This window comes from Vanellus vanellus (genome assembly GCF_965231255.1).
Source record: "Vanellus vanellus genome assembly, chromosome: 8".
In the NCBI taxonomy this organism is placed as follows: domain Eukaryota; kingdom Metazoa; phylum Chordata; class Aves; order Charadriiformes; family Charadriidae; genus Vanellus; species Vanellus vanellus.
The window spans coordinates 6,921,948-6,943,044 of NC_138913.1; the positions used below are offsets into that span (position 1 = coordinate 6,921,948).

A 21,097-nucleotide genomic window follows, 5' to 3' on the forward strand; every position below is an offset into this window, starting at 1 on the left:
TAGAGAATACTGTAGTGGAAAGTGAGGCCTCTCTGCGCTGCCGTCCAAAAGGAATAAAGCTGCTTTGTGTCACCTCATTACTCTAAGCTGATGTTTTACCTTAAAGACTTTTTTGGGGGTCGTGGGGGTGGTGGGGTGGGGAAAGTGGGGGAAAGGCTGACTCCACCGCTCGGGTGATTGCCGCCACAGCACCTTCTGTGCTCAATTAATCCCTCTAATTTAGGGGAAGTATTTCTCACCCTGCCCTGTGATAATGCTGAGGAGCCCCTGCAAGGGCCGCTGTACCAGGCGGGAGGGAGGGCGGATTGCTGCTCGTCGGGCATCCCAATTAGCCTGCCGTGACTTTACTACCTCCATAGTCACAAGGCGGCTGTTGAAGAGCTTTGAGCATCACAGAGTCACAGCATTTCAGGACAGGTAGCTGTGGGCTAGCTCGGGCTGGGCTTTCCCCGCTCGGGGCGAGGATGCTCGTCCTCCCCGCTGGCCCGGGGCTGCGGCGAGCAGGTGGGTAGCCCGGCTCTGCCACCGGTGATGGAGTAGGGATGTGTTGGTTAACAAACCAGGATTGAATTCAGCAGTAATTGAGCTGTAGAAACCCCCGGGCCTCCTCCGCGACCGAGGTTTGGAAATAGGATGGTTCTGCTCTGTGAAAGCAAATCCCAATTAATAGCAGTGTTTGTGGAGGACAGCTCTACAAATAATCCCACCTTTCTGAATATCTGCAATTACTGGAAGTTTCATTCCCTCCTTTTTCTCTTTCTTAGTTTTTTAATATTAATCCATGTAAGTGCATACCTTAAATTCACAAGAGCCAAACAGCTGATGCTCACGTGCAGGTAATGTGTTTCTCTCTCTCGTTTGCAAATTCCTGAAGAATTGTTGACATAGCTGACATTTTTGTTTAATTGCGGTCATTTATTTTTCTTCCTATTTCCACCTTCTCTATTTTACAGAATTTGATTCGGAAACAAAAAGGGTTCAAGACATTCTTTCTGGAATGGAGAAACCACAGGTACGTGATCCCAAATTACCGCACACACAGAGAAAAAATAGCAAACGTGGTAAGTAGATTGTGTCACAACATACTGGTGATTTCTGAGTGTTTTCCCTAGTAGATTATTGCCGCTGTATATGTATCTAACTCATTTTGCCAGGGTACGAATTTGAAGCATCTATTGTGCCGGTGGGTATTTGTGGGCTCTGCCCACTGCCGGAATCGCACCAGTTGCCTGTTTCCAGAGGACGGCTCCCAGTATGCATACTGTGATGGGCAACCCAGCGCGCTGGGGAGATTTACACAGCTCCTACCTCCTCTCCCCTGGGTTTAATTTTATTTCTCGTGAGCAATTTATGTCTGCAATCATGATTAAATTAAGCCGATTCTATTATTCAATGGCAATTACTATATTTTATGTTGATCTGAGCCACAAAAGCACGTGGATTGTCATGGAATTGAATCACCATGTAAATAACCATAATGCTGGGTATGACTGCGGTCAGGTAAGGTTATTAATAAAGCTGCTCATAAGCCCTTGGAACGTGATGGCTTTCTAGTTTGGTGTGTCAAATGAGAACCAGAGGAGTTTTGCGGGTATAAAGGAACGGTCCAAACAAGTGCTTGAAGAAGCGGTGATGAGGTAGAGGGGGAGGGCGGCGCTTTGGGAGTTTTAGCTCCTTCGCTCTGTCGGGGCTCAGGCTTCTCTCTGTGGGGCTGGAAAGCTAGTAAACAAATCAGCAAATAAAAGAAAACAGCAGTTGGAAAGGTCACGTGAAGGAATGGGTTCAGCAGTACGTGGTGGAGGCTGACGTACAGCGATTCTGCAGTGGGAGCAGGAGGGGGGGGCCGTCCCTTGGAGGCAGAAGTGGCGGAGCTCGGGGAGAGGCAGGCGTGAGCGCGGGCTGAGATTTATTTTTAGGCTCTGCTCTCTCCGACGCTTTTGTTCTGAATAAACGCGAAAGGCGTTCGGTCTTCAATCGCTCGGTCGGTGGGTGTTGCATCCTACTGTCACGGCATCTCCAAGAGCAGGTTCAAAGCCAGGCGGAATCTAAACCAGACCCGCAGAGAGGATAAACGCTGCGGGGGGGGGGGGGCTACAGCCCGAGTTCCGATTTGCAAGAAGGAAAGTTGCTTCGTTTCACGTAGAAACAAGTGACAATACTGAGCTGAAGACTTGAGAGAAGAGTTTCTGGGAGATCAGAAAGGCAGAAAGTGCCCTTAGCACAGAATTAGGCTGGTGGATTGGGCAGAGCGAATCAGTGTTTCTGTATGGAGGACTACCTGAATGTCACTCGTCTGGTAAAATGCCACAGGCGGATGCTTTTACAGAGATCTGGAGATCTGACATGAAAAATGTGTCAGTTCATTCTTCTATCTATAGAGGTGAGGAGAGAAGCTATTAGTTTGCAGGATCCTGAGCTCTGTACAGTTAGGTTTATAGTAACCAGAGCATTTAAAGAAGAGGGGAGCAAGAAAAGTAAAAATAACACAAAAATAACTTTCCTTGAGTCGCTTCAAAAACAGGAACCTTTTTTGTTGTTGTTGTTTTCTGGAAAAAAATAATCTAAAACATGCCAAATGCTAGTTCAATAGTAATGACATTTAGTGAGAAAGTGCGGGGGATTATCTATTATTCTCTCTGTAACTTTGACATTTGTGAGTAATTAAACTCATAGGAGTCTCCCAAAGCATTAATTGCTATGAATGATTGCGTGTTTGCCTAGTCAGTATTATATCTGATAGAAATATATCATATTATGCATTAATAGTCATCTGGGCCATATTTCTTGGTGGGCTTTATGCCTATATGAATGAAAAATAAACCAACGTCTAGAAAAAGCAGTTGTGAAGAAAGAAGTGACGCAATTAAAACGAAAGGGCACGGAGCAGTAGGTCAGCGGCAAGCGGAGCGATGCTGTGGCTGCAGCACATGGCTTCGGTGTGTCCAAGAGAGCATCTCTGCGCCATCCGAAGGGATGAGCCCCCGGAGCAGCTCCTGCAGGAGGATCTGCAGTCCCACTGTCGCTTGGGGCCGTCCTTCGTCTGCCTCCTCCAGGTACCTCTCTGTGACAAAGTCTCTCTCACCTTTCCGAGTACAAAACAGACGGGCTTTTAAAATTAATAATTTTTTAAAAGTCTGGTTTTGATAGTAGATGTTGTCACCTGGTTGAGAGACGTGCAACCAAACTGTGAATTTAATTGTAGTTTTATCCCTTTGACGGCATAGATTTTAAAAGAAGCCTTTTGCTTCCCTCCCCCCGTGTTTTTGTTTAAAAAGAAATACGTCTTTAATTCGCATTATGGCAGACAAAGTAAGCATTCTCTAAAGCAAATACCGCGGTGAGGGAAGGGAAACTTGATTCTGCGTTTCCGAAGTGGGGCGGGGGGCTGCCGCGGGGCTCGGGGGACGTCCCCTCCTGCCGGGAAACGTCCGACCCGCCGGACCCACGGCCTCAGACGCGAGCTGGACTTTCCGAAAGGCAGCCTTGCTCCTGCTGACTTGCTGCGCAGCAAACCCCTTATTTAATCATCGGGATTTTTGTCGAAAACTGCAGGATTAGAGCCCTAGTTTAAAAGCGAAATCTCCACCCGGTAATAACCGTGAATTCGTTTGACCCCCGAGTCTTTCAGCCGTTGCCCTCGAGGGAGTAAATGAATGTTGCTTGCGGTGTAGTTCTCACACGTACAATAAGACCCCGAACCGCACGAGGCCTGTGAGTGCTACCCCGGAATTTGAAAGATAATGAAAGTTGTACAGAAACATTGTTCGTTACCTGAAAGACGGGAAGGACCGATATATTCATCAGTCTTGTAACCTTATTAAAGTAGCGCGGGGGTTGGGATTCTTTCCCAGGGGCTTTTATGAAATAATTATTTACACCGCGGAGTTTTGATAGCGTGGAAAGCGGGCGCTTGCGATGTAAACTGAGAAGTTTTCAGAAACTAATCAGCTGTGCTTTTCACCAGACGTACAAAACGCCTCGTGGGAGAATCTTTTGTTAGGACTCGGCGAAAAGGCCGAGCCGGTCCCGTTCAAAGCGAGCACGGCAATTTTGGGGACAGATGAGCCAGGCTGGGGTAACTGGACGGCAGCACAAAGGTGTTACCTGCCCAGCTTATACACAGGGGCTCTGGCTGCTTATGGTTTGGTCGGATGGAATTAGGGCATCATTAATGAACAAGAAACTGGTTTGTTTTTTGGTTTTTTTTCCTTACAGCTAAGTATTCACGTCTGTAAGTTCAGTCGTGACATTAAGCCCACCGTCGTGGTGTCAGCTGTGCCGTTCCTTACGGCACGGAAAAGAGCTGCTCCGGATCTGTTCGGCTGCTCACTGTCTCTTGAACAGTGCGTGTTTTTCCCAGCTGTAAGCGAGAAAAGTTGGAGTTAAAGCTACTGAGCTGGTTTGCGGGTGCCCGCTTCTTATTCGCAGCGTTATCATAACCCCATTTATGTGATTTACCCCTTTTCGCGGCAAAGCATCCTGCTCCGGGGAGGAGCTCCTCAGCGAAGCGAAGCGGTGGCTTTGGCCACGAGATCAGATATTGGAGATAGACGCCTTTGGCTGGTGAGCGCAGTACGGCATCGAGCCTGTGCGTCGGCGAGCCGCGGATGGGTTTATCTCTCGCCGTACGAATCCATGTGGTCCCGGTGCTGGCGCGCGCGGCACCGTGCTGCCTTCTGTCCCCAGGGAGTGGGTAGATTTGCCTCGTCCGAATTCACCGTGCAGGAGGTGACCCCTCACTCGCTTTGCTACACTCGCTGCGCGCACTCAGTGCAGCTCAGAATTGTAGTTACCGATTTCTGGTGTTTATTTTTAAAGCTCCCCCGGCAGTTCCCCTGTGCCTAACAGCAGCCAGGCAGGGCAGCAGCCACCCTCACCAGTAAGAAGTTAATGGCGTAGCTGGAGCAGCTTAGCAGCTGGGTTTGGACTTTCACCCTCTGCGTGGAAACGTCTGCTCGCTGACTTGAGAATAATAGTCTAACAGTTCCTAGCGGTTAGTCCGTAAGATACTTTCTCTTATTTTAAGAAACTATAAAAGACGTAACTTCTTACAGATTGCGAAAGTTCATGACAGGCCAGAGTTTTTGCCGTACACAGAATATATACGTGTGTCCCTGTGAGTAGTCATAGAGAAAAACATTTCAATAGAACATTGGCAGGATATCATGCCTCCAGCTCCAAGTCTGTCTGAATTTATGAAAAACAATTATGCAAGCATATTTCCATAATAAAAGAAACTGCGTGTTGATGGGCTTAGCTGGCATAGCAGTAATGTATGCTAAAAAAAAAAAAAAGTCTGTATGGATCTTACTATCCAGTTTTATGATCAAAATGGTATTTAAAATACAGACTTCTAGCTCTAGATATCTTTGTCACAATGTCTTTCACATACGTGTGACGTGGTTCAAAAATTTAACTTATTTGTCTTATCTGAATCATTCAAGATTCTTCTAAGCTATATAATCCGGTATCAGTTTTCAGTGGTCCAAGTTTTTGAAGCAAACATTGATTTCATAGCATCAGACAAATGTGACTAGAGCAAGAAGTCCCATGAAAATTCAAACAAGAGTTTCCATGTTCATATTTTTTACCAAAAAAACCCCTTGCTACTACTTTAAAGCTTCTTGCCTCACAGCTTGGTTTTCACATTAGGTTGAACAGAGGTTGTCTTTTTGGCGGGACTTAAGCGTGCTGCTATAAATTCAAGTCTCTAACTTTCAAGAGAGAGGGGTTTAAGTTAGGATGAGACGTTTCGTGGTGTCACCTGCTTCTCGGTCTGTTAAAAACAGATTTATGACTTGCTCAGAAAGGACCTGCTTGATATATGGGTGTCACACACAGCAGTTGCAGCGCTCTTCAGCTGGAAGCGAGGTGTTCTCGTGTGAGAAGTTAAATATTCGCCATTATATACAGCTACCCAGAAGCCGGATTCGTAAACAACCGGTCCCTGAGAGCTGATTGCTAATATTTCGTTACCACATCATTTCTGGGTGAGGTGTTTCGGTTGTCTCAAGAAAAGTGTAGGAAATGTGTGACTAAGCACCTGCATCACTCTTCTTACACCTTCTGAAATAGCGCCGGTTTGCTGCCTGTGTTGGAAAAATCTGTTAAAATGATAGAACCAGTGAAATTCGACGCGCGGGAGAAACGAACAAAGAATATAAAACCTCGTGCTTTGATTCCTCCTCGTGGAGGGAAAAAAAAAAAAAAATATTCTTTACATTTTCGCTACCCTTGAGAAAGAAAAACGAAAAGTAGAGAGTTTGGGGCAGAGTTGGAGGCTTCCCAGGGCTTTTTTCAGAAAACGTTGTCTTTCCAAGATAAGCCAGTGCAACTATTGCTTTTTAGGCAGCGGCGGGGGGGGGTGCGTGTGTTCGGTCCGTGCAGCTGATGGCTCTCCCGGCGAGAAGGGCGACGCTAGTGCCGTCGGCTCGGCCGGTCGGGAGGAGTTATGCGGGCCCGTGGTTCCCCAAGAATACGGCTGCGCTGCTGGGGTGATAAAAGTTGCGTTGGTGCAGGGGGTTGAGGTATTTTTGTCCGTGTTTTTATTAAAAGAGAATCCTCAGCCACGCGCCCGGGGGTGGCTGCAGCTCACACGCGCGGTCTTTCTCTCAGGGCACAAAGGGACTGATTTGCGATGTAATTTTTAATTGACAAGTTGGACTTGTGTTGTGATTTTTTTTTTTTTCCCTTATGCTTCCGAGTCGGGGTAACCTCGCGAATTGAGTTGGGTATATTTTACTTATTTGCAGTTGAATTATTGCAGTTTCAAATTACGAGAAGGAACTGGATGACTGAAAAAAAAACATCCGAATTTTATTAGAGAATCTCTCTAACAAAAGCTTTGGAGAAATAATTGCGTACACAACAATCTAGAGGATAAAGTCTTTGTTCTGATTAGTTCCACTTGCCTTCTGGCCACGGCCGCGGCAGCCGGTACCTCCAGAACGCTGCGAGGCATCATTTGCTGGATGCTCAGTGACGAGCCAGCTCACCAGCTCACTGCCGGGGAACGTCTCTCTGTACTCCTCAGCTGTTAAAGATTGGTTTGTGCCATGCATCTGTATTTTTGTTTGTCTTGTTGATGACCATTTCTGACCTTTTCACCTTTAGGTCTGCCGTTTCCTTTTTACGAGAAATTGATAGTGAAGATGCAAGCAAAAGGCAGATACTTAGAGGACGGTGTTTTTCATGGATTTCAGAGTAACTGTTGTTTCTTTTATAGGTTACAAATATTCAAGCAAGAACAGTTTCACTTTCCTGGTCACCTCCCACTGGCCTTCTAAATGCAGATAGACCCAACAACGGTTTGCCTTACACCTGTACCTACGAGGTTGCCTTATCGGATAAAGGGAGGGATGGAAAATACAAGATAATTTACAGGTAACAGTATCATTTTTACACTTGCGTTGCTCCCAATTTGTAGTTTGACGGGTTGGTTGGTTTTTTTTTTTTTAGGAATAAAGGTTCTTTGCATTTCAGGGTGTAATTGCTCCCTCGCCGTCCCGTCAGCCCCCCGTTGCCGGAGGAGCTGGTCGGGTGCATGTCACGAGGTCCCTGATTGCCTTCCCTTCCCGCCTGCCCAGTACGCGGCACACCTTCCGTACCGTGCTCTCTCTCCCGTTGCCAATGACAACGCTTTCCAATGACAACGTGTCCAAACCTTTCGCCTGTACCGCGCAGGCAGGATCGCTGTCTTCCTAATGGGCTAAATTTGTGCGGACTTGCGGAATTAAGAACAGCCACGCTTGCTTTTTGAGCTAACGAGCAGAAGTTTGAGGGCTGTAACTGCTTCGCAGCGTCTTAGAGGATCGGAGGAGGGAGCACGCCCATCAGTAGGCTGTATAGGCTCCCCAGAATAACCCCAGTACTCGGCCCTCGGCGGTCTTCTGTAAAAATTGAGGGATTTCTCTGTCTCTCCTTCCAGCGATCCTCTGAGCTCACGCTGTGATCAAGTACATATGGTGTTACGCCTTTCTTTTTCCCCGCTAATGACACAGAGGATAGAAAATTTTGAGATGTGGCCTCGGCTGTTGTGAAATAGCTAATCCTTCCCAAATCCCATTAAATAGAGTCCAGGTGGTACAGCAGTTATGGAATTTACCTCTCGAGACCAAACTCTCTCCTTTCTTAAAACGTCCTGCGAATTAGGGTATTCCTCCTGGTACGCGCAAGGCAGGTCTGCGTGAACTGTCTTGGGTCATATAAAAAGAGCATATTAACCAGGGAAACGCTGCCTGATTTTTATTTTTTTTTTTTAATATTTTTTTTTTCTTCTGGTATTTACACTAGCTGTTTGTGAGCCAGTGTCAGCATCTCTGTAGGTTCATGTGTGCCGCTGAGCTCTTAAAACGGGAAGAACACTTTCTAGTACTCCTTGTGCTTGCTGGTGGGACAGCTGTACGTTTTCTCCTGGTTATGAAACGTTGTGCGCCTGTTTTAAAGCTGCTGGTAGTGATCTGTCTCCTGCTGCTGGCCAGAGTACAGCCATTAGCTTAACGCGGTACGCTCCGGCACGAGCAGCCGTAATCGTTATTACTATAGGCAAAACAGAGTCTGCAATATGTTGAATACATTGTCTTTGCGAGGAGGTGCGCTCATAACAGAGCGGGGGGGAAAGGTGGATTTGCAGAGCGTTGGACTGTGTGGAGAAAAAAAAAAAAAAAAAAAGAAGGTGTTTTGGTGGAATTCTGGCAGCCCAGCGGGCACGTGCTCTCTGGTTGATTTTGTTCTCTTGATTTTGAGACATCTCCCTGTATTTGCCCAGCTGGCTATGAAATAGTTCTCTATGCTAAACGGAGAATTTTCTTGTTTCCCATATTTTAATAGAATCATGAATAAGCCAAGCACTTAGATGAGATGGCTATTACTTATTAAGCGCTGACCCGTACCTTAATCTTCACAGAATTGGCAACACATGACTGAGCCCTGTGTTCATTTACCAGCAAACAAACCAGAAGGAAAAAGAATAGCCCTAACTCTGTTGGCTACATTTGAAAATAATAGATTATATGCTGTTTTTTTTCCTAAAATGTCTGAAACTCTGTGCTTTTTACTTTTCTTAGTATTGAAAGAGATCCAGGTCCAGCTGTTAGGGCATTAATTAAACGTCTCCTTGCCGCGGTCCTCACAGTGTGTGGTTCTGGAAGAGAAAGCAAATCAGTGAAATGGTTGTGCAAGGAACTATACTTTTCCTCTGAAGTTCAATGATACTTTTTATAAAGTATTTCGAAATAGTGACTGTGCAGCGAGTATAAAAGTGATGTATCGATGCTGCTCCTTTCTTCTGTGGGAGGATTGAAAAACACAATGAGCTGTATGCAAATATCAACAAAATGTAAGGACAGCATTGAAATAAACCTGTATAGGTAGTTTACTGTAAACATTGGGATGATAACTACTTTTCCGTTCTGTATACAGAGCTTTATAAAGTGTGAAACATGCAGTGTGTTGACAAATTGTTGCTATATCGTTTACTACTGTTTTTCTGTGGTGGGATTTTATTTTTTTTTTCCTTCTTTCGAATTGTAATATGAGGGAGTTGGTAGTCACTGGAAAATCACTGTGCTACGTGTGATACTGCTTTTTGTAATTTATTGATTTATTCATTTTGGGCTTTTTTCCTGCAGCGGAGAAGAATTAGAATATAACCTGAAAGACCTTAGGCCAGCAACAGATTATCATGTCAGGTGAGTTAAGTGTGGCTGTGAATGTCACTTAAATATACCCTCTTCAATTATATGAGTATAAATGTGAAAGTTTTTTATCTAACTATACATCGTAGCTCAAAAATTTCATGGTCACCTCTGTAGGTGTTTTTTCAGTGGTTTCAAATATTTTCTAATAGATATTATCTCGGACTTTTAAGTTACGAGAGTGCTTTTTGAACAATACATCTTCTTCCATGTTGTTGTCATCGCTTATAGTAAGAGGAAAAAAAGACATCTGCATATCTTTATTTCTGTCTATATATATAATAGACCTGAAAGTACTCGTGTATGAAAGTGGGATACCTCAAGCCTCTTAAAAATTTGGCTGGAGCAACTGGCATTTCTTCAGTTACTGTAACACAGGTGTGCTAGCACTGAAACCCTCCAGCACACTTTCTTCAGAAATACTCCTCGCTTCGTGAAGTAGATCTGCTGATTACACATCCATCTGACCATAGTAATTTCAGCATTTATTAGAAAAAAAATATGAATTCACACTGGCCTGTCTTGATATTTTCAGGGCTTATTTCTCTTTGATTCTAAAAATGTGTTTTACGCATTTATTAACACGTTCTCGGTTTTGCTCCCTGATGTTTGAAACACCGTCTGCGGTGTTATCTGCTCGCCTCGCTTTTTTTTAAAGACTTTGCTTATGAACCAAGGGTTCAAATTCACATCCTGTTCACTTATGCTCAATATCCTTTTAAAAAAAAAAATAAATCCTTTCACTCCTGTCTATTGTTTCCTTCTGTTTTCTGTTTTTCCAGGCAAGGGCTGGGTTTGGCGTGCTTTTTCACATCAAGGCTGCTGCTGCCTGTAAAACTTTAGGGAACAAACCCTTTGCTTCTGAGCTCTAAAAAAGACACAGCACCAAAATGTGTCTGTCTTGCTCTGATAGTATAGCTTTTTTTTTTTTTTTTTTTTTTTTTTTTTTTTTTTTTTTTTTAAGGATAATTTCTAGTGGAGCCCTAAAATGAACTTTTCAAGTAGAAGCACAAGACCAGAAGTAACTTCTTGTAAATAAGTAAAAGTCGCGGGCTCCCAGGTTGGGCAGCAGTCCCAGCCCTCGCAGCAAACGGATGGTAGTGGGGAGGAGAAGGTTGTAAAACACTGCTGACCTTCCTGCATCACTCAACTGAGCATCACTTTTAAAGCCAGCTTCAAACAGCAGCGTGGTGTTGAGATCTCTTGCCATTTTTAGGGGTGTTGGGGGTATTTGCCCCGCGTCCTTCTTTCTCCCTACCTACAGCTCCCTTCCTGAAGGTTTGCCAAATTATAAATTGTTTGTGAACGGTTAGCGATAACTTCTGTTTAAAAAGAAATGACTGCCAAATATAAAAGTCAGTCTTAAAAAGCAGCAGCGTGCGTTTGTAGTGGAGGGAACTGATGCTCTTTGCTTTCCACGACAATTTTTTTTTTTCTTCACTGAAACTGCGTTTTGTATTAACGACTGTGAAGAAATAAATCTGTTAAGTAAAGAAATTGATGGGGCCGGCAGTTACTCGGCAGGTCGCCCTGGGTCTCCTTAACCTTGGCAGCATCTCCCAGGGCTTCACCTCGGCACAGAGAAGCTGCTGGCGCGTGCTCCTGCCCCGCTGGCCCGGGGCACCCAGGGCAACCTGGTTCCCTCCGACCCTAGCCCCTGCCGTTCTTCAAGTAGTAGTATTTTGGTACCTTCAGAGATGACCGTGCTCAGTGTTTCAGTGACTTGCAGAAGATGCTCGTCAAGCTCGTTTTCGCGTGGTTGTATTCCCCGATGGGGTGCGTTTGATGCTTGGCTGCGCTGATTTCCTGCACACGTACACACCGCTTGCCAGATGCAGGCTCGATTAATTAATTGCATTTGTTTTCACTCCTGACTGCTAACAGGTGATGGGTAAAGCAGCACTATAGCAGTTCTTGTGAGCCTCCCCCGAAAGGTTTGATTCTATGTAGGTGGTCATTGTACATAAATTACTCTTATCTACTGAAAACAAATTTAGAAATTGCCCTTTCTTAAACTCTGCATTCAAGTACACAATAGCTACAGCCAGCTCAGAGGTCATCGTCTGGTCATGGTTTGAAGGGTTTTTTTTTTAGTAGAAGACTTCCAACTTGCACTTTTCTTTTGCTGTGTAGAAAATGTGAAGGGAAAAAATAACATCATTAATTTTTCAGAGAAAAGCACTTCGTGAGGAAGTGCTCAACTGTATTGTGTTTGCTTTCCCACATTATTTGATATTGTGTAGAATAGAATCGTCTAGGTTGGAGGGGACCTTTAAGATCATTGAACCCAGTCACAGTCCCCCTCTGTGCTGGTGTATAGAGGATTTGCCTGAAATCAAATTTACTTTGAAGATTTTTAGTTTATTTTAGCAATGTTCCTGAGCGGCGTTAGTTCTAATTCATGGAGGTCCGTTAAGCGTTGATACCTGAGCTATGTAGGAGAAGCTTGTACCCATGGATGGAGACCAGCAGGTACCACCACTCAACATGGTCCATGTGAATCAAGTGTAAACCAGGCATTAAAGTTTATACCTTTTTCTCCCGAGTTCATACTTTCTGCTGTATTGAGAAGAGGAGTTTAACACAGTGTGTGAAAGTCTGGCAATAGGCAAGGAGATAGCGGTGGGAAGAAAAGATGGGAACTCAGCGCTCTGTGGGAGTATTTGCACACAATACCGTAACGTTCCTCTTCTGCTGTGAGGTTTTTTGTGTACTTGTGTGAAGTGAAGTAGAATAATGGTAGCCACTGGTCTGTGAGAAATCTGTCATTAGCGGATGGTATCGTGAACGCTTTGGGAGTCAGATACTGTGGCTGAGGCGGTGCTGTCTCATCGTGTAACTGTCAGCAAATTTATATCCCGTTTCAATATTGTTTCCAGGGTATATGCAATGTACAACTCAGTAAAGGGATCCTGCTCAGAGCCAGTAAGCTTCACCACTCACAGCTCAGCACCAGAGTGTCCCTTCCCACCCAAACCCTCGCACAGGACCAAAAGCTCCTTAACCTTACAGTGGAAGGTAGGTAATGCTTGGATCGGGCAGGAAAGCAGTGAATAACGCGGTTTACTGACAGGGAGCGTAACCGTTGAAAATAATTGAAAGCTGAGACAGTCATTTCTCAGTAAGGGACTTGAACTTGCTGTACTCTGACAACTCCCTCCCTGTGCGCTGACTTGACTTTTAAAATGTATGTGTTTCATTACGTCCAGCTTCTTCTCGGTATTCGTTACGAGGTTGCCAAGCTACGTGCAAACCCCAGCTTTGGTTTCGCTTTAAACTGTAGTCATTTGCCTGAGGGGGGAGGTAGTTTTCTCTGTTCCCAAAATCACCTTTTGTTAATTTTTGTTCATAGGCACCCATTGATAATGGTTCAAAAATCACCAGCTACCTTCTGGAGTGGGATGAGGTAAGTAGTAACTAGTTGAGATAAATACATAACTAAATGGCACTCGGACTTTACAAGGATTTGCTGAGTAAAGAAAAATAGTTAAATACAGGAGAAAGTAGAAATACGCAAATGAAATCCTGATGGCACTAGGTAAAGAGTTGGAAAGGTGAAAGGAACAGTGAGTGGGGAGAAAACTTTTCATTTGGTGTATTTTATGCAGAGACAGTGTTCTGCTTCTGTACTCTTGAAATCTAACCTTTTATCGCTCATTTGGTGTGCTTTATTTGTTAATTAACATTAGTTATCATTTAATTACTTGTGATGTATCTTAGAGTTCTGTTTGTGTTCTCTTTCTTCTGGACGCTGTCTGAGTGCAGAATAAATCACTGTTCCTACCTCGAGGGAGAAGAGGCATCACCCTGCAGCCCTTCCTACAGAGAATGCATTCAGGGTGTCCTTTACACAGTGGCAATTAATCCCCTTCCAGACACAAAAGGGAAGAAGTCCTCTGTCCCAAAGATCTTGCATCGTTAGTGAGCTGGGGAGAGTGCCAAAAGGCAGATTTGCTGGGGGGTGGGTTCTGGTTGAGTCCTCCCTCCGTCCCTTTCCGTCTCCTTTCCGTTGTGCGAGCCATATTTCTGTGGAAAGCGTGAGTCGATATCATCTGAAGGAAAAAAAATATGTATTGGGTGACAGAAAAGGCTTCGGCAACACGTAAAATAAAAAAAAGGTGATGAGTCAGGAAACGAAGAGTGTGAAGGGGTGTTTAGTTGTACGGTCTGAGAAAGACCTCTTGAGGTTTTTAGTGGTCTAAAAATAATATCCTGAAGGGAATAGTCTGCCGTGAATCGCTTTCCTTCGTTCCACTAGTAACGCGTTGCCAGATCATTGTGCTACATGTCGGACGTTTGGAGCCGCTCGCTGTGCAAACATTTATTGTGTGCAGTGTCCCAGCAAGCGGGGTCTGCGCGATGAGAAACCCACTGAACTGAACTAAAACGAAGGAGCAGTTTCAGAATGGGTTGCTGCCCCTCTCTGCGTAATGGAGGAGGAAAGCTTGTCGGTGCAGAAGAAAAAAGGGGAGTGTGAGGTCAGGGAAAAGGAGGTTAAAAAGACATTTCTCCCAAAGGATGGGCCAGAACGACCCCATTACGTCTTCTCTGACGCCTTGACTGTGCAGTTGTGATCTCTTGCAAGGCTTCCAGTAACTTGGAGCCATGGGAACGTCACAGCACCGAGCAGCGAAGCGGTGGAAACAGGAATGATTCCAGCCTGCACCAGAAGGTCTTGTCAGGAGAAAAGTCAACAACAGACCATTAATACAGTGCAAATACTATTGATGTTAATTCTGTCCACGTGGGGACCAGTCATAATTTTGGATATACGTAAGGCAATTCTGAAATACTCTTGTCCTTTAAACCCTTTAGTACTGAGTATACACCTAGAGTTTTGTCTTCAGAAAGAACTGTTATGATGTCTGCTTTTCACAGGGGAAAAAGCAGTTTGGTTTAGGCTAGCTCACGTACCAATGGGGAAAAATGAAGGCATCCTGATTCCCTTGGCCTGTCTATTGCAATTTCCTTCTTTTCTCAGTAACAGTCCTGAAATCCGAGACCCCAGCGGATAGCTAGCCAGCAAAAGATGAAAGAATAGTGACCCTGCACAAATTAACTTGGTACATCTCCAGTGGTTTGACACGACTCCTGACTGAAACATAGTCGTCTGGTTGTGGGATAGTTAATGCCACAGGTGTAGCTCCTCTGAAATCTTTTCTCCTCTCTCTCGTGAGGCCCCACCTGGAATATTGCGTCCAGCTCTGGAGCCGTCAGCATAAGAAGGACATGGACCTGTTGGAGCGGGTCTAGAGGAGGCCAAAAAGATGCTCAGAGGGCTGGAGCACCTCTGCTGTGAGGACAGGTTGAGAGAGTTGGGGGCGTTCAGCCCGGAGAAGAGAAGGCTCTGGGGAGACCTTATAGTGGCCTTCCAGTATCTAAAGAGGCTACAGAAAGCTGGAGAGGGACTTTTTACAAGGGCATGTAGTGACAGGACGAGGGGGAATGGCTTCAAACTGGATGAGGGGACATTTTGATTGGATATCAGGAAAAAATTTTTCACTCTGAGGGCAGTGAGCCCCTGGCGCAGGTTGCCCCGAGAAGCTGTGGCTGCCCCATCCCTGGAGGGGTTCAAGGCCAGGTTGGACGGGGCTTGGAGCAACCTGGGCTGGGGGGAGGTGTCCCTGCCCAGGGCAGGGGAGGTGGAACTGGAGGAGCTTTAAGTTCCCTTCCAACCCAAACCATTCTATGATTATATGAGACAGAAATGCAATTTTGAGTTGCTGAATTAAAGCTTGCTGTTGAGGCTTATTGAAGAAAAAGTCTGAAGATAGAGGCTGGGTGTGCCCACATCTCCAGGAGCCTCATCGACCTACGCCAGCGAGCTTGGCAAGCTGTTCTTCTTGCTTTTTCATGTGCCACTGCAAGTTGTGCCTCCGACGTAGGGTGCAGTTAGCTACCGGAGTGACGGCACCCAGGTACAAAAGAGAATTCACTTGCAGCGCCCTGTACCCTGGCACTTGGTTGTGTAAACTCCACGTAAGCCAAAGCACCGACTGTTACAATGCCATGCTGTGTCCCGGTGAAATCAAGACATAAATACATCAGGGAAGAGGAGAAGGCTTGCCAGGCAACGGCGAGCGCTCTGCCAGATCTCAGCTAGAGCAGCATGCATTAGCTACAGGGCACAGAATAAAATACAAACACGGGAAAATCGGCGATCAGAAGGAAATTAAATTGTGGCTGCAAAGCAGAGGAGGCTTTGCATGAGTGGAGAGCAAGAAACCTATCTGACGATAGTTAGAAAAACAAAAAAAAGTAGAAAGAAAAAAAAAAAAATTGGCAGTCTGTGCTGCCTGCTCCTGCCAAGGGAAGGGCTCCAGCAGCCCCTGCGCGCTCCCGCGCGGTGAGGGACGGGTTGTCTCTCTCCGGGGCAGTTCAGATCTCGGAGTGTGTGAGATGCTCAACAGTATCTCAACTAGTTCCTCCTGGTTTTAGAGGGTGCGGGCATAGTTTATAGCATCTAAAATGCAGCCAGAAGTGTGGGTGGCGTCATTGTATATCACAGAATCCCAGAGTGGTCGGGGTCGGAAGGGCCCTCTGGAGCTCCCCCAGTCCAACCCCCCACCAGAGCAGGGGCACCTCCAGCAGTGGCACAGGACACCTCCAGGAGGGTTTGGAATGGCTCCAGAGGGGGAGACTCCCTCACCATTTGGGGCAGCTGTGCCAGTGCTCTGCCGCCCACACAGCAAAGAAGTCCCTCCTCATGGAACTTCCCATGTTCAAGTTTGTGCCCGTTCCCTCTTGTCCTGTCACTGGGCACCACTGAAAAAGGACTGTTCCCATCCCCCCGGCACCCTCCCTGTAAGTATTTGTAAGTGTTGAGAAGGTCTCCCCTCAGTCATCTTTTTTTCTAGACTGAAAAGCCCCAAATGCCTCAGCCTTTCCCTTTATATGCAAAAAATAAGTTGTTGCTGTTAAAGGGCAGCAGAAGCAGCGTGTTCTGCAGCGCTAGGATTAGGTGATGGTGTAAATTGGAGCGAGAGGAGAGCATCTCATCTCTTGGGGGCTGCAGGTGGGGAGTCCCGCGGGGCTAAGTGCTGCAGCCCCAGCTGGGTGCTGGGGGGTCTGCCTGGGACCCCGGGCGCAGCGCTCCCCCGCACGCCCCCTGCCACCCCACGCACCCACCGCAGCGTCCTCGCTCCCCCACGGGGTCTCTCAAGAGACTGGAGAAAGGTGGTGGAGGCAGTTTTGGGGGTTTTGTTTTACCGTGTCTTGCTGAGAATAGACGCAGTGCTGCTCCCGTTCTCTGGTTTAGCTGTCTTTTCTCATCTATACTTTAAAAACCTCCTCTCGCCTCATTAGATGAGCCTTAGATGAAACACAAACGAGTTGCTTTTGTTTCTTCATTTGAATTAGGTTTGTTGTGTTCTGACCTACTTTGATGACGAGAAGGTTATACTGCTTAATCTGTCACTGTGCCTGTCCTACCCGGCGGCTGCTGCCTCAGTGTAGTTCTGAGTTTTGGGGTTTTTCCTGACCTGCAGTCTCTGGAAGGCAGAGTAGTCAATAGACTAAGCTATTCCTGCTATTCCACCTTTTTCCCTCCCAATTTAGGTTAAATGGTTTATAATGTGACTGGTGTTACGTGTTTGTTAGATAAATGCAAATACTTTTTCTCGATACTGACATAGGTCTTTGAATTATGGTTGTAATGCCTCACTAATAAACTGGTTTAGCTTAAAATCATAGAATCATAGAATCATAGGGTTGGAAGGGACCTCTGGAGATCATCTAGTCCAACCCCCCTGCCAGAGCAGGGCCACCTTAGAGCAGGTTGCACAGGGACGCGTCCAGGTGGGTTTTGAATGTCTCCAGAGATGGAGACTCCACCACCTCTCCGAGCAGCCCGTTCCAATGCTCTGCCACCCTCAAGGTAAAGAAGTTCCTCCTCATGTTTAGGTGGAACTTCCTATACTCAAGTTTGTGCCCGTTACCTCTTGTTCTGTCACTGGGCACTACCGAAAAGAGCCTGGCCCCATCCTCCTGGCACCCAGCCTTTAAGTATTTATAAGCATGGATCAGGTCCCCCCTCAACCGTCTTTTTTCCAGACTAAAGAGACCCAATTCCCTCAGTCTTTCTTCGTAAGAGAGGTGTTCCAGTCCCCTAAGCATCTTGGTAGCCCTACCAAAATGCCTGAAGAACTATGGAGGCTGATCTTCATTCTTTAACAGCAGAGTAGAAGATCAGTTCAGCGAATTGTCACTCGGTTACATTGGATGTACACTAGCAAAGTTTCCGTTGACTTCAAAGGAGTCAGGATCAGCCCCTCTTCTCTGGTATTTTGAAATTCCGTAGGATCTGAACACGCCTGTGCCCCACGTGCTGGGATTGGTGATAGGAGTCTGGCAGTAAAATCAGGTAAAATTAGTAATTAAGGAAAACTCCACCTCTGGCTTTTTTTTCTGTGACTGTTACAAACCTGAACCTTTTGAACTTATAAACCTGAAGTAGTCAATCGATGACTTTGTGCCAGGATCAATTATTTAGGGTAAGCAAAAGGCTAACCGGAACAAATAGCGTTAAAAATATTCCAAACCGAAAACATCAGTGTAAAGGAAGTGATGCTTTCTCCTGATGCCGGCATTCACCAAAATCAGTAAATGTAGCTGCACTGAGGAATGCCGCTGGCACTGTGGTAAGAATCAGGCCTTTGTTACTAATTAGATGTGAAATGATCGTTCTGTGATTAAGTGGTAGTAAATAAATGTTTCTTTTGTGCATATGGATAGCGAGAGTATCCTATTCATCCTCTATGGGAAAGCGGAGGGCTGTTGCTGAGCCAGAGACAAGGATGTCCCTCTCGGGCAGTGTGTGTCGCTGATTTGCGTGTAACTCCAAAGCAGCTTTAGTTCTGATCCAGTAAGCGTCTCACTTTAGTTTGCCCAGGAGAGACGCAGACACAGTACCACACTACGGAACGATTTGGTGATGGAGCATTAATAATGAAGTTTATATTTAGATAAGTGGAGATAATTTCATTCTGCCACAAAGCTATAAACTTGTGGAGGCTGGCAGAGACGTGCTGGTTTATACCAGCTCACAGTCTGGGCCATGCATCTCAGTGATGGTCCACCAGAATTCGGAAACACGGAGCTCCACACTCGTGCGTGGGGTTGTGTTCGTTCCCCTTCCCACTCCTGAGGTCTGTTCTGTGGCTACACCGCTCCTGTGAGACATGCAAGAGGAGAGTCTCGGGTGGTGAGCCCCTGGCACAGGGTGCCCCGAGAAGCTGTGGCTGCCCCATCCCTGGAGGTGTTCAAGGCCAGGTTGGACGGGGCTTGGAGCAACCTGGGCTGGGGGGAGGTGTCCCTACCCGGGGCAGGGGGTGGAATGAGATGATTTTCAAGATCCCTTCCAACCTAAACCATTCTATGATTCTATAAAATGGTTTTTTGTGTGTATTTTAGGGATGTTTCATAGGGCCTACTCCGTCTTCTCAATGTTTGTGTATATAGAAAATCCGGTCCCTTGTATGAGAGCTTGCACAAGACGTGCTTTGCAGAGCTATTAGGGTGTGTTACAGTAATTGTTGACAGTTTGCTCCACAGCTTTGTGTCAGATTGAATATCAGTCTGTTGCTTTTTATCGCCAACATGAGCCAAACACAGGCGTTCAGGCTGCCGTGGCCTGCAGCACGTTGCCATCTTGCCTCCTGCTTGCGGGCCTGAAGCTGGCAGCTTTTATGCAGGGTTTTGCGCTGAGGTCTCACAAGGACTGTGCTCCATTTCCCAATCCACTGTACCTGTTCCTCCTTTCGTGGTTATTTACTGTGACTGCTGCTGGGAACGTGGTCAACAAAACCCACGTAAAATCTCAAACGCCTCATCTCAAATGCAGTCTCCAGGAGACACTTAAGCACCCTGTTTTAAGTGAGCGTGTAGCTTGAAATACAGCTGAAATAGCAGGCAAAACTCTTAAAAATTGCATTAAAACGCTGCGTTATCCTATTGCGCGAGTTCTAATGGATTTGTGGAGCTGACTTGTTCTTGTTTCCTTGCCCTGGTGGACATCGCAGCGTGGGTTAGAGCCTCGTGAAGCACAGGGAAGGCAGGGCTGGTGAAGAAGTCAGACAGCGTCTCCTCTCCCTCTGAAATCTGCGGATTAGAAATATTTGCGGAAATGATACAGTATATTTTAAGCAACTTACGCAACGTTATTTAAAGGATTAAAACTTGGATGCCGAGCGTACAAAGAATAGGAGAAGGGTTCTGGGAAAGCTGTAAGACTCTTGGGTGGCAGCCAGTACCAGCCTGCCAGTTGTTCCTGTCTGTAATTATGCCAGCATTAGTGCTTTCATAAATCTTGGGAGGGAAGGAGCGGAGAGACTATTTCCAGGCTATTAATGCCAGGATAATTAGAAATATCGGCCAGCCTCTCCAATTAGTGCCAACAGAATCCGAAATACCAGCCAGTCTGAGTAACTTGAATACCAGTCGGTCTCTGAGCGAGTCTGGGGAGTGTACAACACCGAACGTAGAAGGAAAATATGTACGATATCAGAATTTGTACTGTTATAAAGTTGAAGATAACGTAAATGTGTGGCAATCTTTACAAAGCTTTAACACACCAGTTTGACAACCTGGGGTTTCCTTGGTCCATTTTCCATGACTTCCCGTTTTAGCCAGCCGTTGCTGTTTATCTGTTTGTCAATCGCGTGCCCAGCATTTGGTCACTTTGTTCTCTTGGAGAAAAAACATAGGAAAATTACTAAAATATATATATATTTTATATATGTGTGTATATATATGTATATATACACATTCTTCAGCAGAAAACAAAAAGAGATTAAATGTTTTCAAATGGTTTACAAATAGTGAAGTCATTAAGGAGTTAGTTAGAGAAAAAAAAATTTAATGGATCTAAACCTATAAAAGAGAGTCTGCATAGGGGAAAAAAATCTATTCTTAGTAGTCCTGCACTGATGAATGGATATTTTATTAAACCATAGGATTACTAATTAGGTTTTGTGTAGTCTGGATTTTAAATATGATATTGCTGAGCTGGGAATTATGGTGACCTATTATTTTTGTCCAAAAGGATTTTTATCATATACCTCTATATCTAGGGATTTTAGATCTGAAAAAGTTTTCTCGTTTACAAAAGACTTTTGCTTTAGCATTCACGATTCTCTTCCAATTCCACCCCTTAATTTATTGGAGCCATACAGTAATGTTACAGCTGGAGCAGGTGGGTGAAGTTGAAGATCGTGTTTAAAACCAAGTTCTAGAACAAGTGTGGGATCGCACTGTGTAAATAAAAGTAAGTGATGGCTGTTTGCCAACCTGCTGAATGTCTCTTCAGTGCCTCCAAATTGCTGTGCTGTGCTGGAGGTCTGCACGACCGTTTCTAGCTTGATGAACACATTTTGGAGATTTACTGCAAACATTTTATGGAGTTC

At 45.5% G+C, this 21,097-nt stretch overlaps 1 protein-coding gene across 1 annotated transcript in view; it reads left to right on the forward strand.

Annotated features, from left to right (window-relative positions):
• FNDC3B (fibronectin type III domain containing 3B) overlaps positions 1-21,097 on the forward strand; it is a gene marked incomplete at its 5' end in the record, with an annotated part of 174,282 nt that overhangs the window by 95,165 nt on the left and 58,020 nt on the right. The window contains 5 exons of the mRNA XM_082487273.1: positions 954-1,012; positions 7,226-7,383; positions 9,630-9,689; positions 12,575-12,713; positions 13,048-13,101. Coding sequence (XP_082343399.1) covers positions 954-1,012; positions 7,226-7,383; positions 9,630-9,689; positions 12,575-12,713; positions 13,048-13,101 — 470 coding nt within the window. The remainder of the gene's footprint in view (positions 1-953; positions 1,013-7,225; positions 7,384-9,629; positions 9,690-12,574; positions 12,714-13,047; positions 13,102-21,097) is intronic.